General features: G+C 43.5%; 1 protein-coding gene across 1 annotated transcript; it reads left to right on the top strand.

The window, feature by feature from the left end:
• The first annotated feature begins 519 nt into the window (after nt 1-519).
• On the top strand, nt 520-14,172 carry LOC135088158 (multiple epidermal growth factor-like domains protein 8). Its single transcript, XM_063983045.1, has 23 exons — nt 520-605; nt 763-1,006; nt 1,086-1,277; nt 1,363-1,589; nt 1,713-1,904; nt 2,157-2,256; nt 2,480-2,925; nt 3,010-3,174; nt 3,382-3,518; nt 3,591-3,824; nt 3,905-4,041; nt 4,249-4,471; nt 4,578-5,119; nt 5,203-7,924; nt 8,003-8,437; nt 8,511-8,675; nt 8,760-9,331; nt 10,201-10,452; nt 10,658-10,956; nt 11,268-11,515; nt 12,451-13,106; nt 13,479-13,636; nt 14,055-14,172. Exons 2-23 carry the CDS (start codon nt 836-838, stop codon nt 14,170-14,172), a joined length of 8,391 nt encoding a protein of 2,796 aa, XP_063839115.1. The 5' UTR covers nt 520-605; nt 763-835.
• The last annotated feature ends 478 nt before the right edge of the window (nt 14,173-14,650 follow it).

Genomic DNA, 14,650 nt, shown 5'->3' on the forward strand with positions numbered 1-14,650 from the left:
TCCTTAGTTGGTAACGATAGGTATTGTAGGTAGGTCGTTAGTGTCTCGCGTTAGTGTCGCCACAGAACAAGGTAGGTAAGTACTAAGCTGCTCCTGCTAGCTGAAATATGTAATCAAATGAAGTGATAAGTACGTACTACCGTTTCAGACATGATAAGTCATCTTCAACTTCATTTTTAATAATTTAGCTCAACTAGGTATTATCCCCGTTTACGCATTTAACTTTTCGAATTCTCGCGGTTTACGGTTATTCCCTACTCCATTTTTTTTTAATTCCGAGTCTAGAAAGATGGAGAGGCGTGGGGAACAGAGAATTTTTGTTAGCAATTTTCATTTTTCGAAAAAGGACAATTTTTCTATTTTATGTAATGGTATTAATGCTTGATTTTGTATTTTTATTTAACATTGTATACATAAAGATCATACTCTGATTTATTAAATGAATAAATACCTAAGCTGTATAGTTATCTTTATCGTCGTCTCTTTGATAGATAACGATTAAAAATAATAAAATCAATCGCCAAATGTCAAAATACTGTGATGGATCTGTGAATTGTTTGTTTGTAAGAAAAAACTCGTTAGAAAGTATTAAAAAACCATTAAAAGTAAGGAATAAACGCTAATAACACACAAAACTGATATTTTCAATAAGTCAATCTCGATGAAATACAAGTCACTGTGGCATTATTCATCTAAGTGGTTAGCCTTGAAGTAGATGTCATCTATTATCTTTAAATGAGTGTTGTTTATTTTACATTTTAGTGATATTAGTCGTGTTTTTACGATTATATGGCTTTGATATTTGACTTATGTTTTACGACAATCCGGAAGAGGCATGTTTTACCCACGAATTCGGGAGAAAGGTGCAGGTTTAGTTGTCCTCAGCTGGACTTGTCTGGCTGTCCTCTGTGCCGCGTCTACGGCGCCCTGCGACAAAACGCGCAGGGTTTTCACTGAACAGAACGGCATCATCACCGATGGACCCACTACCTCCAACTATACACAAGTCAGTTTAATTTTTATACTATCTAATCTCAATCAAAACTTATTTTGACTTATATTTATTTCAACCCATTTCTTTCTAGGATTCCCACTGTGAGTGGCTTATCAAAGCTGCCAATAAAAGCCAATTTATTACATTGAGTTTCATTCGTATGGGCACAGAATGTTCCTATGATTATGTATTTGTTTATGATGGAGATTCCTTTGATGCTCCACTATTAGGGAGCTTTAGTGGGAAAACTGAGCCACAGAATGTTACCGCTTCAAGTGGTTTTGTAAGTATAAATGCTAGTTATTGTAAGCAGTACATTACAATTCACTAGAACAGGACTTTTCTTACATTTTTTAACTATTTTTCAGATGTTAATTTTACTGTATAGTGATACAAATTATGTATTAGATGGATTCCGTGCCACATATGCCATATATGATTGCCCAAATAATTGCACTGGTCAGGGAGAATGCGTGTCAAACAAGTGTTTCTGTTGGGGCCGTTGGGGAGGTCCCGATTGCAGCGTAGACCTCTGCCCCAGTGGGTGCTCCGGAAATGGACAGTGTAAAGGGGATAGATGTGAATGCAAAAAGGGGTAATGGAACCTATAATAAACTAATAAATTGTTCATGACTTATTTACTTTCATGATAATTTATGAATTTTGTACCACATTTCTAAAGAATATGAAGTATTATTTAACAAGCATGTGTTTTCAGATTTTCTGGTGATTCATGTTCACTGAAACAAAATGATAAGAAAGGGAACAGTTGGCATTGGCTTTCTCACACGGAAGGGGGTATGACCAGAAGAGCTGCGCATACTGCTGTGTATGTCAATCTGACTGACTCCCTGTATATCTTTGGTGGATATGATTTAAACAAAGTGTTAGGCCTTTTGGAGGAGTACAGGTATGTTTTGAAATACTGTTTTTCTAGGCAACCAGGCAGGAACTAGTAATCAATAATCACAGCATGCACAAGTAAATAAATGTTATAAGAAGTAGAAAATAACTGGCTACCTATACTTTGCTCATGTATTTTCTTAAATTGACACACATTCTTACTGATAAAATTCATAAATGAGTTTTTAATGGTTCAACTGGTTTGAATCAATAATTAACATCAAAATTAATTATACATTATTAAAACTTGATTTACCAGATTTTCAACTAGTCAGTGGTATGATGAACATGGAAGAGTTTTACGGAGATACCCCACTAATGAAGAAAATGATAAATCTTTACTTACCCTCTTTAAAAAGGTAATTTCATTATAATGCTTCTGACTGATAATACCCTTCACATTTTAGTGATACCCTAGACCTTGAAATATAAGGAAAGCGGAAAAATTATTATCCTTTTCTGTATCAGTACATAGTCAGTTATGAATGACTCATAAAATTTATATTATGTCACTAATATTGTTATCATTGAATTTGACCACAATTAATTAATTTTGACCACTATAAATTTATATCTTTACAGGGAAATAATGATGGTAATTGGCACATAGGAAATGGAACATCTTTATTTACATTAATTTTATCCTCATTTTCACACCATGATAAAACAACTTTACCCCTCATGTACTCTCATACACCAACGGCCTACTCTGACAGTTACTTGCAATTTACGGACCGTCCTGAAATGACGAGTGCCTCAATGAAATCTAATTACACAAAACCTGAACCCCGATATGGCCACTCAGCTTGTGCATTTGGAAATGGGTTTGTCCTGTACGGGGGCAAATTGTCTGATGGGAGTTTATCTTCCGAATTATGGCTTTACAACGTAAAATCGAAGCATTGGACCTTAAGGGCTGTCAATTCAACATTTACTCCTCCCGGCTTAACGCGTCACACTCTGACCGCTGTTAAAGATGAATTATATCTATTTGGAGGAACTACCGTCGAAGGGGAGTTCTCCTCAAGGTGATTGCTTTATTACTATAATTGGTTTGAGCTACCGACACGCGACTTGAGGAACTGTTGTTTAGAATTGATTTTCCTTTTCAGCATGTACAAAATAAAACTTGGTGAAGTGAGTACTGAGTCTTGGGAAAAAGTTCACGTCCGGGGTGGAAAAGAATTAGATGTCCGAGTGGTGGCGCACACGGCGGTGTACCATTCTTATTCTAACTCGATCCTTGTTTATGGCGGAGTTGTAGCAAGCGTTGCCAGGTCCGTATATTTTCGAACTTAAAATAGAATGATCTTTGCTTAACAACTTAAATATTTACTAATAACATTAAAGTGTACTCAAGTAATTTAGTATTTGTGTAATTTGCTTATCTTCTAAAGTGTGGTTTCCAACAGGAAAAATATGAATACCTATCTGTGTTTCTGGCACTGTACAAAGATGTAAAGTTTTATGTTATTTCTTTACAGATTTTCAAAACTTTCAGACAGAATGTTTGCTTTTGACATAGACTATAAACATTGGAGTGAAATACACTACCCTAGAGCGCATCTTCGAGATACCTATGTACCACGAGAAAGGGCTTTTCATACTTCTACAATAATAGGTAAATAGATAAGCTCATTATTTCATAGTAGCCTATGATTTAAAGGTAAAATCATGAAAAATATGCTTTTAGGAAATTACCTTGTCGTATTTGGTGGTTATTCTCATCGTCATAATAGGGAAGAAATTTGTTACGATGGCCAAATGTACCTGTACCACCTAGGCTGCCATTCTTGGATACCGCTAGATGTTTTGGGGAAAATACCCAAGTTTTACCCGAAGAAGCAAGGTGTGTTTGCACACGCTGCGGCTTTGAGGCCACCCTCTACATTGCTGATAGCTGGTGGATATCACGGGAATGTTAATGGTAAGTTTTTAAATCCAAACTAAAGATTTTTTATGAAAAAATTATTAGTGAACTTTATTTAAAACTATTTTTATTCATAGGGGATTTGCTGGCATACGTAGTTCCGAGTTGGCAAGCAGGCATATCAAATGACAATCCAGAATCCGCGTGTCCCCGCCATCACAGTCAGCCGGAATGTCTCGCGGATCCAGAGTGCGGCTGGTGCTCTGCTGATGATGTAAGTTTCTCATAATTTGGAAATGAAAAAACCAGTTTATATTGAATTCTTTGTTTTAATTGAATTCTTACTGTAGCTACTAAGATCAATGGCACAAAACAAAAGTAAATGTCAATTTTTCTTGCAAAATTTATTAAAAAATATTCATGAGCCTTTTTAAGCGGAACTTATTGTATTGTTATATTCAAATTCTCTCTCTGTGTATAGATTTGTTACGGAAGAACAATAGGATCGAATTGCACAACGAATCTGCAATCTATCCGGTGCGGGGGCATTTGCCCGGCGCTGGGCGATTGTCACTCTTGCCTGATACATGGGCCCCCGCCAGGAGAGCGAGAATCGCGTGCACCCTTGCCTTCAGTCAGCACTAAACTGGGTCTCTACAAGTGCAGCTGGTGTGTGCAGAACGCACGGTGTCATCACAAAGATGGTTTGTTCTTTTTCATGCCTATTTCTACAACACGGCTTTTCTAATATTAATGTAATATTCTTTTGGACTCATTTTACACGCGGCTGATTTTCGCGCAATTTTTCAGACAACTATGGTGTTTGCGGTGAAGATACCCCATCTGAAAACCCGGGCTGGTGGGGCACTGCCGGCACAGAAGTGACCTCGCCCGAGGAATGTAAAGTGCTGGACAAAAGGCCCGGTCTTACTTTTCTTAGATACCAACAACCTGCCGATTGGAATCACCCAGATGCCGTGTCAGTCGTCAATGCTACAACAGTGGACTGGGGTACGGGGGGTGGGAGTAACAATATTTTCAATGGACCTAGTGAAGCGAGGTTAAAGGGATGGTTACACATACCTCAGTACTGGAACGGCACTGGAGAGACCCTACACATTTGCGCAGGCTATGCGAATATAACCCTCACTTTGGGGGAGACCAATGAGTCAATTACAAACTTAACTGCACACCCGGCGTCAGCTTGCTCACTGGTCGATTGGCCGCCTCTCTTTCCTGGCCGACTTTTAGTAAATATGCTCGCCAACGATTCTTTACACACTGGCCTGTATCCATCACATCACCATGCCAAAATGGAATTGCTGCATAATAAATCACAGGAAAATTCTAAGGTACTATGATGTATTTTTATTTTCTATAAAGTTTTAACTGTTGAATCATGTTTGTGATTTGACTTTGACTGCTATCGTTTCAGGTGTTCACATTTGAATTTTTGGAGCCCTACTCGGAAGGCCAGTGCTCGGACTACGGCAACTGCCTCCTGTGTTTATCAGACGCCGCGTGCGGCTGGTGCGAGCTGACGAACCGCTGCGAGCTGCGGAACACCGACGAGAAAGTGGCCTGCGCCGCCGACGGCGAGTGGCGGTATCTCACGCTGCAGCCCGCCGCCTGCCCCAACTGCTCCAACTACATCAGCTGCGAGCGCTGCGTGGCCGGCAACTACTGCGAGTGGTGGGCCGACGAGGCGCGCTGCGCGCGGCGCGGGCGCGCGGGCGGCGCCATCGTGGACGCGGGCGAGTGCCCCGCGCCCTGCCGCACGCGCCTCGACTGCGAGCACTGCCTCGACGAGCGCGGCCGCTGCGTCTGGTGCGAGGCCACGCGCCAGTGCTTCAGCTTCAGCGTCTACACCAGCGAGTACCAGTTCGGCCTCTGCCGCGAGTGGCTCGACCGCGCCTCCACGCCGCCCGACGACGCCACTCGAAAGTCCGGTCAGTGTAAATCTTGCCAGGCGCAAACTCAGTGCTCCACCTGCCTGAGGAGCATGGGCTGCGGCTGGTGCCACTCGCACGGGAACCCGATCAACGGCGTGTGCACGGAGGGCGACTTCACGCGCGCGCACGTGGACTGCGCGTCGCTGCTGAACATCTCGGCGCCGGACGCGGGCTGGGCCTACGCGCAGTGCCCCGACGTGGACGAGTGCGGCCTGGGCCTGCACGACTGCCACGAGCACGCCGTGTGCAACAACACGCACGGCTCCTACACCTGCAAGTGCAAGCAGGGCTACATCGGCGACGGGAAGAAGAGCTGCATGCGCACGTGTTACAATAACTGCATTCACGGGTATTGTTTGGGTGCTCCTCAGTATAAGTGCCATTGTGATTTGGGTTGGACGGGGGCAGATTGCTCGATCAACTGTGGGTGCCATAACCACTCTACGTGTAAAACCGGAGTGGGTCGATGTGACGAGTGCCAAGATTGGACTGAAGGTGAATTTTGTGAATCGTGTAAACCGGGCAGTCACGGGAACGCGACCACGGGTCAGGGCTGCCGTCGGTGCGATTGTAACGATCACGGCGACGAGACGCGCGGCATTTGTGACGTCTCAACCGGGGAGTGCATTTGCAAAGATAACACTGAGGGCCAAAATTGTGAAAGATGTAAACCAAAGTTTTACGGAGATCCTCGGCATGGTGGTAGATGTTATTATCAGTGCGAGCCGAGGGGTATGCTGAACGCGACGCAGACGGAAGGTATCGGTTCATACAAAAGTGATCCGGATATAAAAACGATTGGCCCGTCAAAGGAATGTTTGTGGATTATTTCCGCTGACGACATACCCGATGCTCTTATTCAGTTCACTATAAATTCTTCTACTTCTGATGTGCCATGTGATGAAAACGCTGTGTATGTTTATGACGGGTTGGGAGGTGTCCCCGATATGAGTAACAACCAACAGAGTCAACTTTTGGGGGTATTTTGTAACGGAGCTTCGTCAGGCGTAGTCGAAGCGCGCAGCGGCAATTTGACCGTCCACTACAAACAAGGTCAACCGGAACAAGGTTTCGAGGGAGTTTACAAAGTTCTGGCGTGTGACGATCACTGCCCTTGGCCGAGAGTGTGCAACAAAAAACATTGCGTTTGTAGAGAGGGCTTCGGTGGACCAGATTGTGAAGTCGATATTTGCCGTAATAACTGCAGCATGTCAATAAACGCCGGCACCTGTGACACTAGCTATGGAAGATGTCTTTGCAATGAAGGTTACGGTGGCGACGATTGCTCAATTAAATTAGATAGAACTCAATTAGTATTTACAGAATTATTTAATTCGGAATATTTATCTGATGGTTTAGATCATCTTAGAAAAACTTTGCCGAGATTTGGGCATAGCTTAGTTGCCGACAGAAGGGGTTTATGGATGTTCGGTGGGTACTCTCTTTCTCATGGTCCCTTGAATGATATAAGATTTTTTGATACTAAAAATAACACATGGATGCAAGTAACGGTCGAAGCTACTCCTGATGCCAAAATGCCTGAAGGGCGCTACTTTCATGCAGCTGAAATATATCATTCTAAACAAAACATTTATATTTATGGAGGCCTAAGTTTGCAAGAGAAAACTCTTCAGAATAAAACTCTTGGTGACTTTTGGCAATTCAGTTTGAAAGATCAAAGATGGGGCAATATTAAAAGTAAACATGAGCATCCACCACCCCTCGCTGGGCACACTTTGACTCTGCAGAAATACCAGGATTATGAGAGCTTGGTACTAATCGGCGGTTTCTCAATGGAACACGGCTTCATGGCTGACATGTGGGAATTTGATCTGGACAATGACAAGTGGATAAAACTCAATTGTGAAGGGGCCAAACCAACGGGAATAATCGGTCACAGTACCGTGTATCATGGTCCATCACAAAGCTTGTACATTTATGGCGGTATATTGTATGCCTACAACGGAACATCATTGTCGAATAAACTTTTCTCTTTTCACTATCCAACAAAGAAATGGAGTGAACTTCCAACATTTCCGAATCTAAATCATTATGATAGATTACCTCAATCGACGTATCTGCATTCGGCAGTCACAACTAACGATTATATGATAATATTTGGAGGCAGAACTGATCCAGAGAACAAATCCGATTCTCTCATAGCGTACATTTATAGCTGCAACCAATGGGTCAGACTTGTGAAAGGTTGGTATAACTATTTTATCTCCTTTAAATGTTGCTTTTTAAAGTGAGAAGCAAATTAAAACTAATCCATCGTTTCAGGAGTTAGTATCGTGGGTCACCCGCCGCCGCCAACGATAGCTCACGCGATGGCGATCGAGGTTGAGGCCGATAACGACGGCTTCATTTACGTCATAGGCGGGTGGACAGGCAGCGCTCACTGCCAGGTGACGCGCATATCTTTGCCAGAAGATCTGTGCTCACTGTGGAGTTCTAGTAAGATCGAATGTCGCAGCCACATGGGGTGCAGCTTTTGCAGTACTGGCAATTACACGAAGTGCTATTCGGTGGACAAGCCGGGGTGCGAGGGTAGCGACCGCGTGTCCACTAACTCGGGCGCTGCATGTGACGCAGAGCTGGTGTCGAGGCGCGCTTGCGAGAACTTCACCACGTGCTCAACTTGCCTGGCCGCGTGGCCTCTGTACCCTGAAGAAAAACCTGCTTGCCGATGGTGCGAATCGTGTGCTGCTGCAGTTGGTAAGTGAATGATATTATGTTCTCACACTTTGTATGTTGCTATGACGAAAAATTTAACATATTTCTTTTTCAGGTGAATGCGTACCCACGGATGAATCATGTACAAGCATAAAATGTAATGCAGGAACGACATACATAAGCGACGTAGATCAGTGTCCCGAGCTAAGATGTGTTGCCTCAGACTGTGAGAAATGCGTCTCTAACATGTGTACTTGGACTAGGCAGGCTAGTAGAGAAGGTAAGTCGTGCATTCAATATGAAACGCGAGTTATTTAATTTACTAAATATTATGTCTAGAAATTAATCGGTTACGCTTTTGTAGGACAATTAACGATAATATCGGAAGATCCTGCGGAACTCTTCAACTGGACTTGTACATTGATAGAAGAAGCCGGTCGAACCAGCTTGCGTCCAACGACAAAAGAGGAGTGTCCCAGCCGATGCCACACGTTTGACGACTGCCAGTCTTGCCTCAGTTCGGATGGAGCCGAGGGCGGGTTCTCGGAGTGTCACTGGGCAACCTATTTAGGCAAATGTATATCGCCGGCTTACCAGCCGGTCTACTGCGCTGGTGGTGTTTGCGGTCTTGTATTAACTAAAGCGGATAAGAACAAATGTCCTGCGCCTTGTGACACTTTCGAGCAATGCTCGGAATGTCTCCATCACTCCCACTGCGGGTGGTGCGCTATAGAGGGCGCTAACGGCGAAGGAGTATGCACAGAAGGCTCCATCGAGACGCCCCTTGACTACTCCACTCGAACCACTTGCGCTGCCGTCTACAATAATGTGCATCAAAACAACGAAACCAACAATACTTTCACGTGGCATTACACAAGGTGTCCTCCTGAAAACGAATGTGAGAATAATCATCATCAATGTAAAGCTGAATCTGAGGTAAGATTTTTCGCCTTTCAAATTAAGTGCTTCTAGTAAAGAGTAATTAGTTCCAGAAACAATCTTTAGTCACAATCATCAACAACATCTAAAGTGTTCAAGTACATAACCTTCGTCAAGTTTTCCTTATTTTTTTATGTAATTGGTTTGACTTTCACGATTACCTCATTCTTAATTCCACTATAGTGTTCTTAGTTCCAAGTGACCTAAAACAATTTAAATTGAAGTAAATTTAAAATTGTAGCGGAATCCCCGTCTCAAAAAACCTCTGTGTCACGAAGTTGTCGTCTTTCGCAGTCAATAATCTGGTTAGGATGCGCAGACTTTATAATGACATGGCGTTAGAGAATCCGGAATTTGATATATTTCAACAAAAATTACACTCGTTTCGCAGAAGCATTGACACAGTTTTAAATATAGATATTGATAATAATACAAAAAATAATTGATAACTTTTTACTTTTTTCTTTTTTAACACAGTTTATAGGGTTGTGTATTTGAGCATTTTGTATGTGTTTATTAATTGTGCAACGTAAATGAAAATCATCGTAACTTAAATGTACGCTACTTGTAGGTTAGAGTCTAGACAGTGTTCATTTTGTTTATGTATTTTGATATGTAAATGACTGTAACCTGTATGTGTACTTATTAAATAAAATAAAAATAAAAATACTGCACTAAGCTACCGTGCGTATATTTTGGGTATGCGTTTTTATTTAGATGGATAAACAAAGCAGCGCTACTGCCGCTTTGCAGCAACTTTTTCCAGCAAAGTAGGCGCTCTTATTGTAATCACCGTATGTCATACAGTTGCGCAGCTTTTCTAGCAAATTTGAAATCGCCCTTATTATAATCACCGTAAAATACAGGTTTGCCGTGACCTACCGGAGGGCTACGAATGCGCTTGCGGCGCTGGACACAAGCGAGCAGCGGGCGGCGGCTGCACGGCCGTGTGCTCGCAGGGCTGCGTGCGCGGCGCCTGCGTGCAGCCCGACGTCTGCCGCTGCGAGTTCGGATACGTCGGCGCCAACTGCACCATCCAGTGCCAGTGTAATGGACACAGCCACTGCGAGGGGCCTGACAAGCTGGATAAGTGCATTGAGTGCCACAACAACACTATGGTGAGTCTAGTTTACTAGTCAATTGGTTAGTTGACTCAAAAATTGCTTCATTGTAGTCTATCGGGGCTAGATAGACCATTTCGACTCTAAATAGTCTGTCTAGCCCTCTGAGCCTTTAGCTCTACATTTTAGAGTATCGCAAATTCGCAACTACATAGTGTAACTATGTAAAGTTTCTATACTCCAATAAAGTTCTGTCTAACAGGGTAACCAATGTGAGAAATGCAAGCCCAATTTCGTCGGCGACCCAACCAACAACGGCCAGTGTGTCCCTTGCTCGATGTTCTGCCACGGGCACACGACCATCTGTACCAATGACGTGTCCGACGCGCCGCCGACTTCCCGTGACGTCAGCCAGCCTGATATAGAGGACTACTATAGGGACGGGGCAGCTGCGAAGGCGAGATGCGTGCGATGCGCTAACAATACGGATGGGCCGCGGTGCGAGAGGTGTATCGAAGGGTTCTTTAGAGGATCTGAGGACTTCCGTGATCCGTGTAGACCGTGAGTACACATAAGTGCTACATGCTATCAGATCTAGGTATTGTTCTTTCCGGGAAGGATGCGCAATATCGAACGGCCGTCCCACTGAAAACCAGTGTCGGGATATGTCAGATGTCTAAAAACTGAGCGTGCGCCTTTTCGACGCACATTTTAGTGTTCACTTTAATTATTTTTTTCCATTATATGTTGCGATAACACGGATATTTCTAAGGTTAATACAATGTCATAATATGATCCCTGTTTCTGTTGAGGTCCAATGATGAGTCCTCTTAGATGATGAAAGATCTGACGTTTTCGTATAATCTTAACAGTTGCGAGTGCCACGGGCACGGCGACACGTGCGACCCGGTCACGGGTGAGAAATGCAACTGCGGGAACAACACCGAGAGCGACATCTCGTGCCAGACCACCAGCACCAGCAAGAACTCGGCGCAGGAATGCTGGCGCTACCAGTGCGTCAAGTGCAAGGACCTCTACATGGGCGACCCGCGCAACGGACACCAGTGCTACAAGACCATCAATATTGAGAACAAGCTCTGTTTTGATGGCAAGTCTATTGGTGAGCACACAGAATTTATGTATTGTTTTGTTAACCACTTAAAAACATTATACCTATCGTTAGGTTAAGCCGAATGACGTCCACTGCTGGACAAAGGCCAAGGATTTCCACAAAGACCTGTATTGCGCCGCCCGCATCCAGGCACCTCCCGCGACCTTTACCAGATCGTCGATCCACCTAGTGGGAGGCCTGCCCACACAACGTCTTCCGGCTCGTAGTCGCCACTCAAGAACTTTTCTGTCCTAGCGGCCATCAGCTCTGCGAGCTATGTGATGTGCCCGCCCACTGCCACTTGATTTTAGCAATTCTGCGGGCTATGTCATTCACTTTAGTTTTCCTGCGGATCTCCTCATTTCTGATTCGATCGCGTAGGGAAACTCCGAGCATAGCACCCTCTATCGCCTATTGGGTGACCTTGAGCCTTATGAGGCCCATAGTAAACGACCACGTCTCAGATCCGTATACCATCACTGGCAACACACACTGACCAGTGTCTTCAAGACTTGAGATACTGCGGTATTTCGGACGTGAGCAAGGATATATATAAAAGAAATGCATATAACACTAGTATAGTTATGTATAACCTACTACCGGAAGAACTTAAAGTACTCCTAGGCCCTATATTTAAAAGCAGATTGACTTGCTGGCTTTTGGACAAACGTTTTTATAGTTATAAGGAATATTTTAATTGGCGACATTGATATTATTTATTTAATTTTACATTGTCATTTTCTTAATTATTTGACATTTATATTATTGAATTTTGTAATTTTTGCACGTCTGCGAGCAGACTAAACACATGATCCTATTTTAATATTGTCACCCTGTATTACTGTTTTTTTGGCAAATAAACGTTTTGAATTTGAATTTGAGAATCTTGCAAAGCTTCCCGAAAATTATACCTATAAATGCCTATATTTATTTTGTATTTCCAGATGAATGCAAAATCAAACCGCGCCCGCTATACCCTGGACAAACCGTATTTGTTGCTGTAAACCCCAGATACATGAACGTTGATATACGAGTTATTGTGGATGTCACGCAAGGCGCCGTGGATCTATACATGAGTCCGAACGACAGCTCGTTCGTGGTAAACGTAAACTCGAGTAACGGAGCGCACGCGGTCGAACTAGACCCCGCGTATTACAAACACGAACCGTTCCGGAAAATGCCGTCTTTCGACGACCATGTACCAGATAAACCTCAAGTGACGTGGTGGTACGATAAGACGGAGTATACGCTCGCGGATTATCGGGCGAAAGATCTCGCTACTTACGTGACAGTTGACAGGAGGAACATTCTCATGCGAGTGCGAAATCTCCAGAACCGCCTCGTGTTGACTCTCCCGCAAAACGTGCACGATCTTACGCACACGAAGTTCTACATCATCATCCGCGCGCGGCACACGGAAGATGGCGCCGCGAGCTTCGGAGTTATCTTCTTCCGCCAGGATCAGCTCCACATAGACCTGTTCGTGTTCTTCTCGGTTTTCTTCTCGTGCTTCTTCCTGTTCCTGGCCGCGTGCGTCGTGGCTTGGAAAGCGAAGCAGGCAGCCGATGTCCGAAGAGCTAGGAGAAGACATGTGGTTGAGGTGAGCATTAAAGTATTCTCAAGTTTTCAAGAACTGGGTGTAGATTAGTGGTAGACCTTTTTGGTAAATATAATTACTTTGTTACTACTGATTGAACTTTATAGCTACGGGAAGTTAGAAGACGTTAGTCACTGACGAATTAAAATTATTAGAAAATATTATTTATATTTCCATGTGACTACTTAGAACTATTATTATAAGTATATTAGACTATTTTCTTACCTGTATCCGTCCTTCCTTAATGTCCTATGTCCCCTAGATGGGGCAGATGGCGTCCACAACAGTTTTCCATCGCGTTCGGTCTAAGGCTTCGCGTTTGATTTCTCTCCAAGTCTTGTAATAAACTAATCTTGTGCACATTTGTGTTCGTAGATGCTACACATGGCGAAGCGTCCGTTCGCGTCGGTGACGGTGCTTCTCAACGGCACGCTGACGGGCGCGGGCCGGCGGCGGCGCGGCGCCGAGCTGCGGCCCGTCGCCATCGAGCCCACGGGCGACGGCCGCGCCGCCGTCACCTCCGTGCTTGTGCGGTGAGTTGCATTCATTTGTTTTGATAGCTTGTCATTACAGTTTTTGATGATGTTGATCTCGAAATTGAGTCGTTTGTAGCTTGGCTAAAATTTTGTTCCAATTTTTTACATATTTTAATTCTTATCTCAATGGTCTTGGATTTATGATTGTAAAGTATTGTCAACTTTATTATGCTTCTCGCTATTTCTTGTCTGTTTCGGATAACATGAACTTATTGGATGAACTTTATGAAAAAGTTCTAGTAATCCATAAGAGTCATAACAGACACCAGAACAAACTCCTAGCAGGTTTCAAGGTATACAGGATATTAGTGTACACAGTAAACCCTGTAGTTGACTTTTAAGGACCTTGTTACAATTTTACTAGGAACAAATTAAACCTAGGTACTTGCGAATTTAACCATTTATTGTTCACCAGCCTGCCCGGCGGGTCCCGCGCGCCCGTGCGCATGGCGCTGGCGTCGTCGCTGGTGCTGGTGTCGCGGGGCCCCGCGCCGCGCCCGCGCCCCCCGCGCCCGCGCCGCCAGAACACCTAATACGACCCCCTACCGCCCGCCCTGTGGCGGCGCACTTTGTAGTCCGCTACAAATGCAACTGTGACGAACTCTACTCGAGGATCAATTACACTAGCAGTTTGGTACGTGATACCTTTCACAGTAGGCTAGATGACAAAATTTCAATTATTTGTCTGTCAGACAGATAATTAGAAAATATTAGATCCATATTTTTTATTTTCTTTCTTAATTAAATAATAACAGTGCTACATCGCTTGAAATGGCGCGTTACGTCACGCGACATTTCAACTCAATATAACACCGTAACTATTCGATTATGAAAAAAATTTAAAAATATGTGTCCATATTTTTTTTATTATCTGTCTGACGGACTAAATAGAATTTCGATTTCATTACCCAGTCATCATCCCTATTCAACTATTTTAGAAGTTAATTTTATTATTTACTTTTCAGTAGTTCTGAGTGGTGCGTATTCGTTTTATGCTAGGATCAGATGGTC

Source organism: Ostrinia nubilalis, chromosome 3 (genome assembly GCF_963855985.1).
Source record: "Ostrinia nubilalis chromosome 3, ilOstNubi1.1, whole genome shotgun sequence".
In the NCBI taxonomy this organism is placed as follows: Eukaryota; Metazoa; Arthropoda; class Insecta; order Lepidoptera; family Crambidae; genus Ostrinia; species Ostrinia nubilalis.

What these genes read in the sequence shown, in the direction of transcription:
- LOC135088158 (XM_063983045.1), top strand. Translation starts at nt 836, where the DNA reads ATGTTTTACCCACGAATTCGGGAGAAAGGTGCAGGTTTAGTTGTCCTC. An exon ending in AGTGCCACAACAACACTATG is followed by an intron (nt 10,453 to 10,657) that starts GTGAGTCTAGTT and finishes TCTGTCTAACAG; the next exon opens with GGTAACCAATGTGAGAAATG. An exon ending in TTTTGATGGCAAGTCTATTG is followed by an intron (nt 11,516 to 12,450) that starts GTGAGCACACAG and finishes TTGTATTTCCAG; the next exon opens with ATGAATGCAAAATCAAACCG.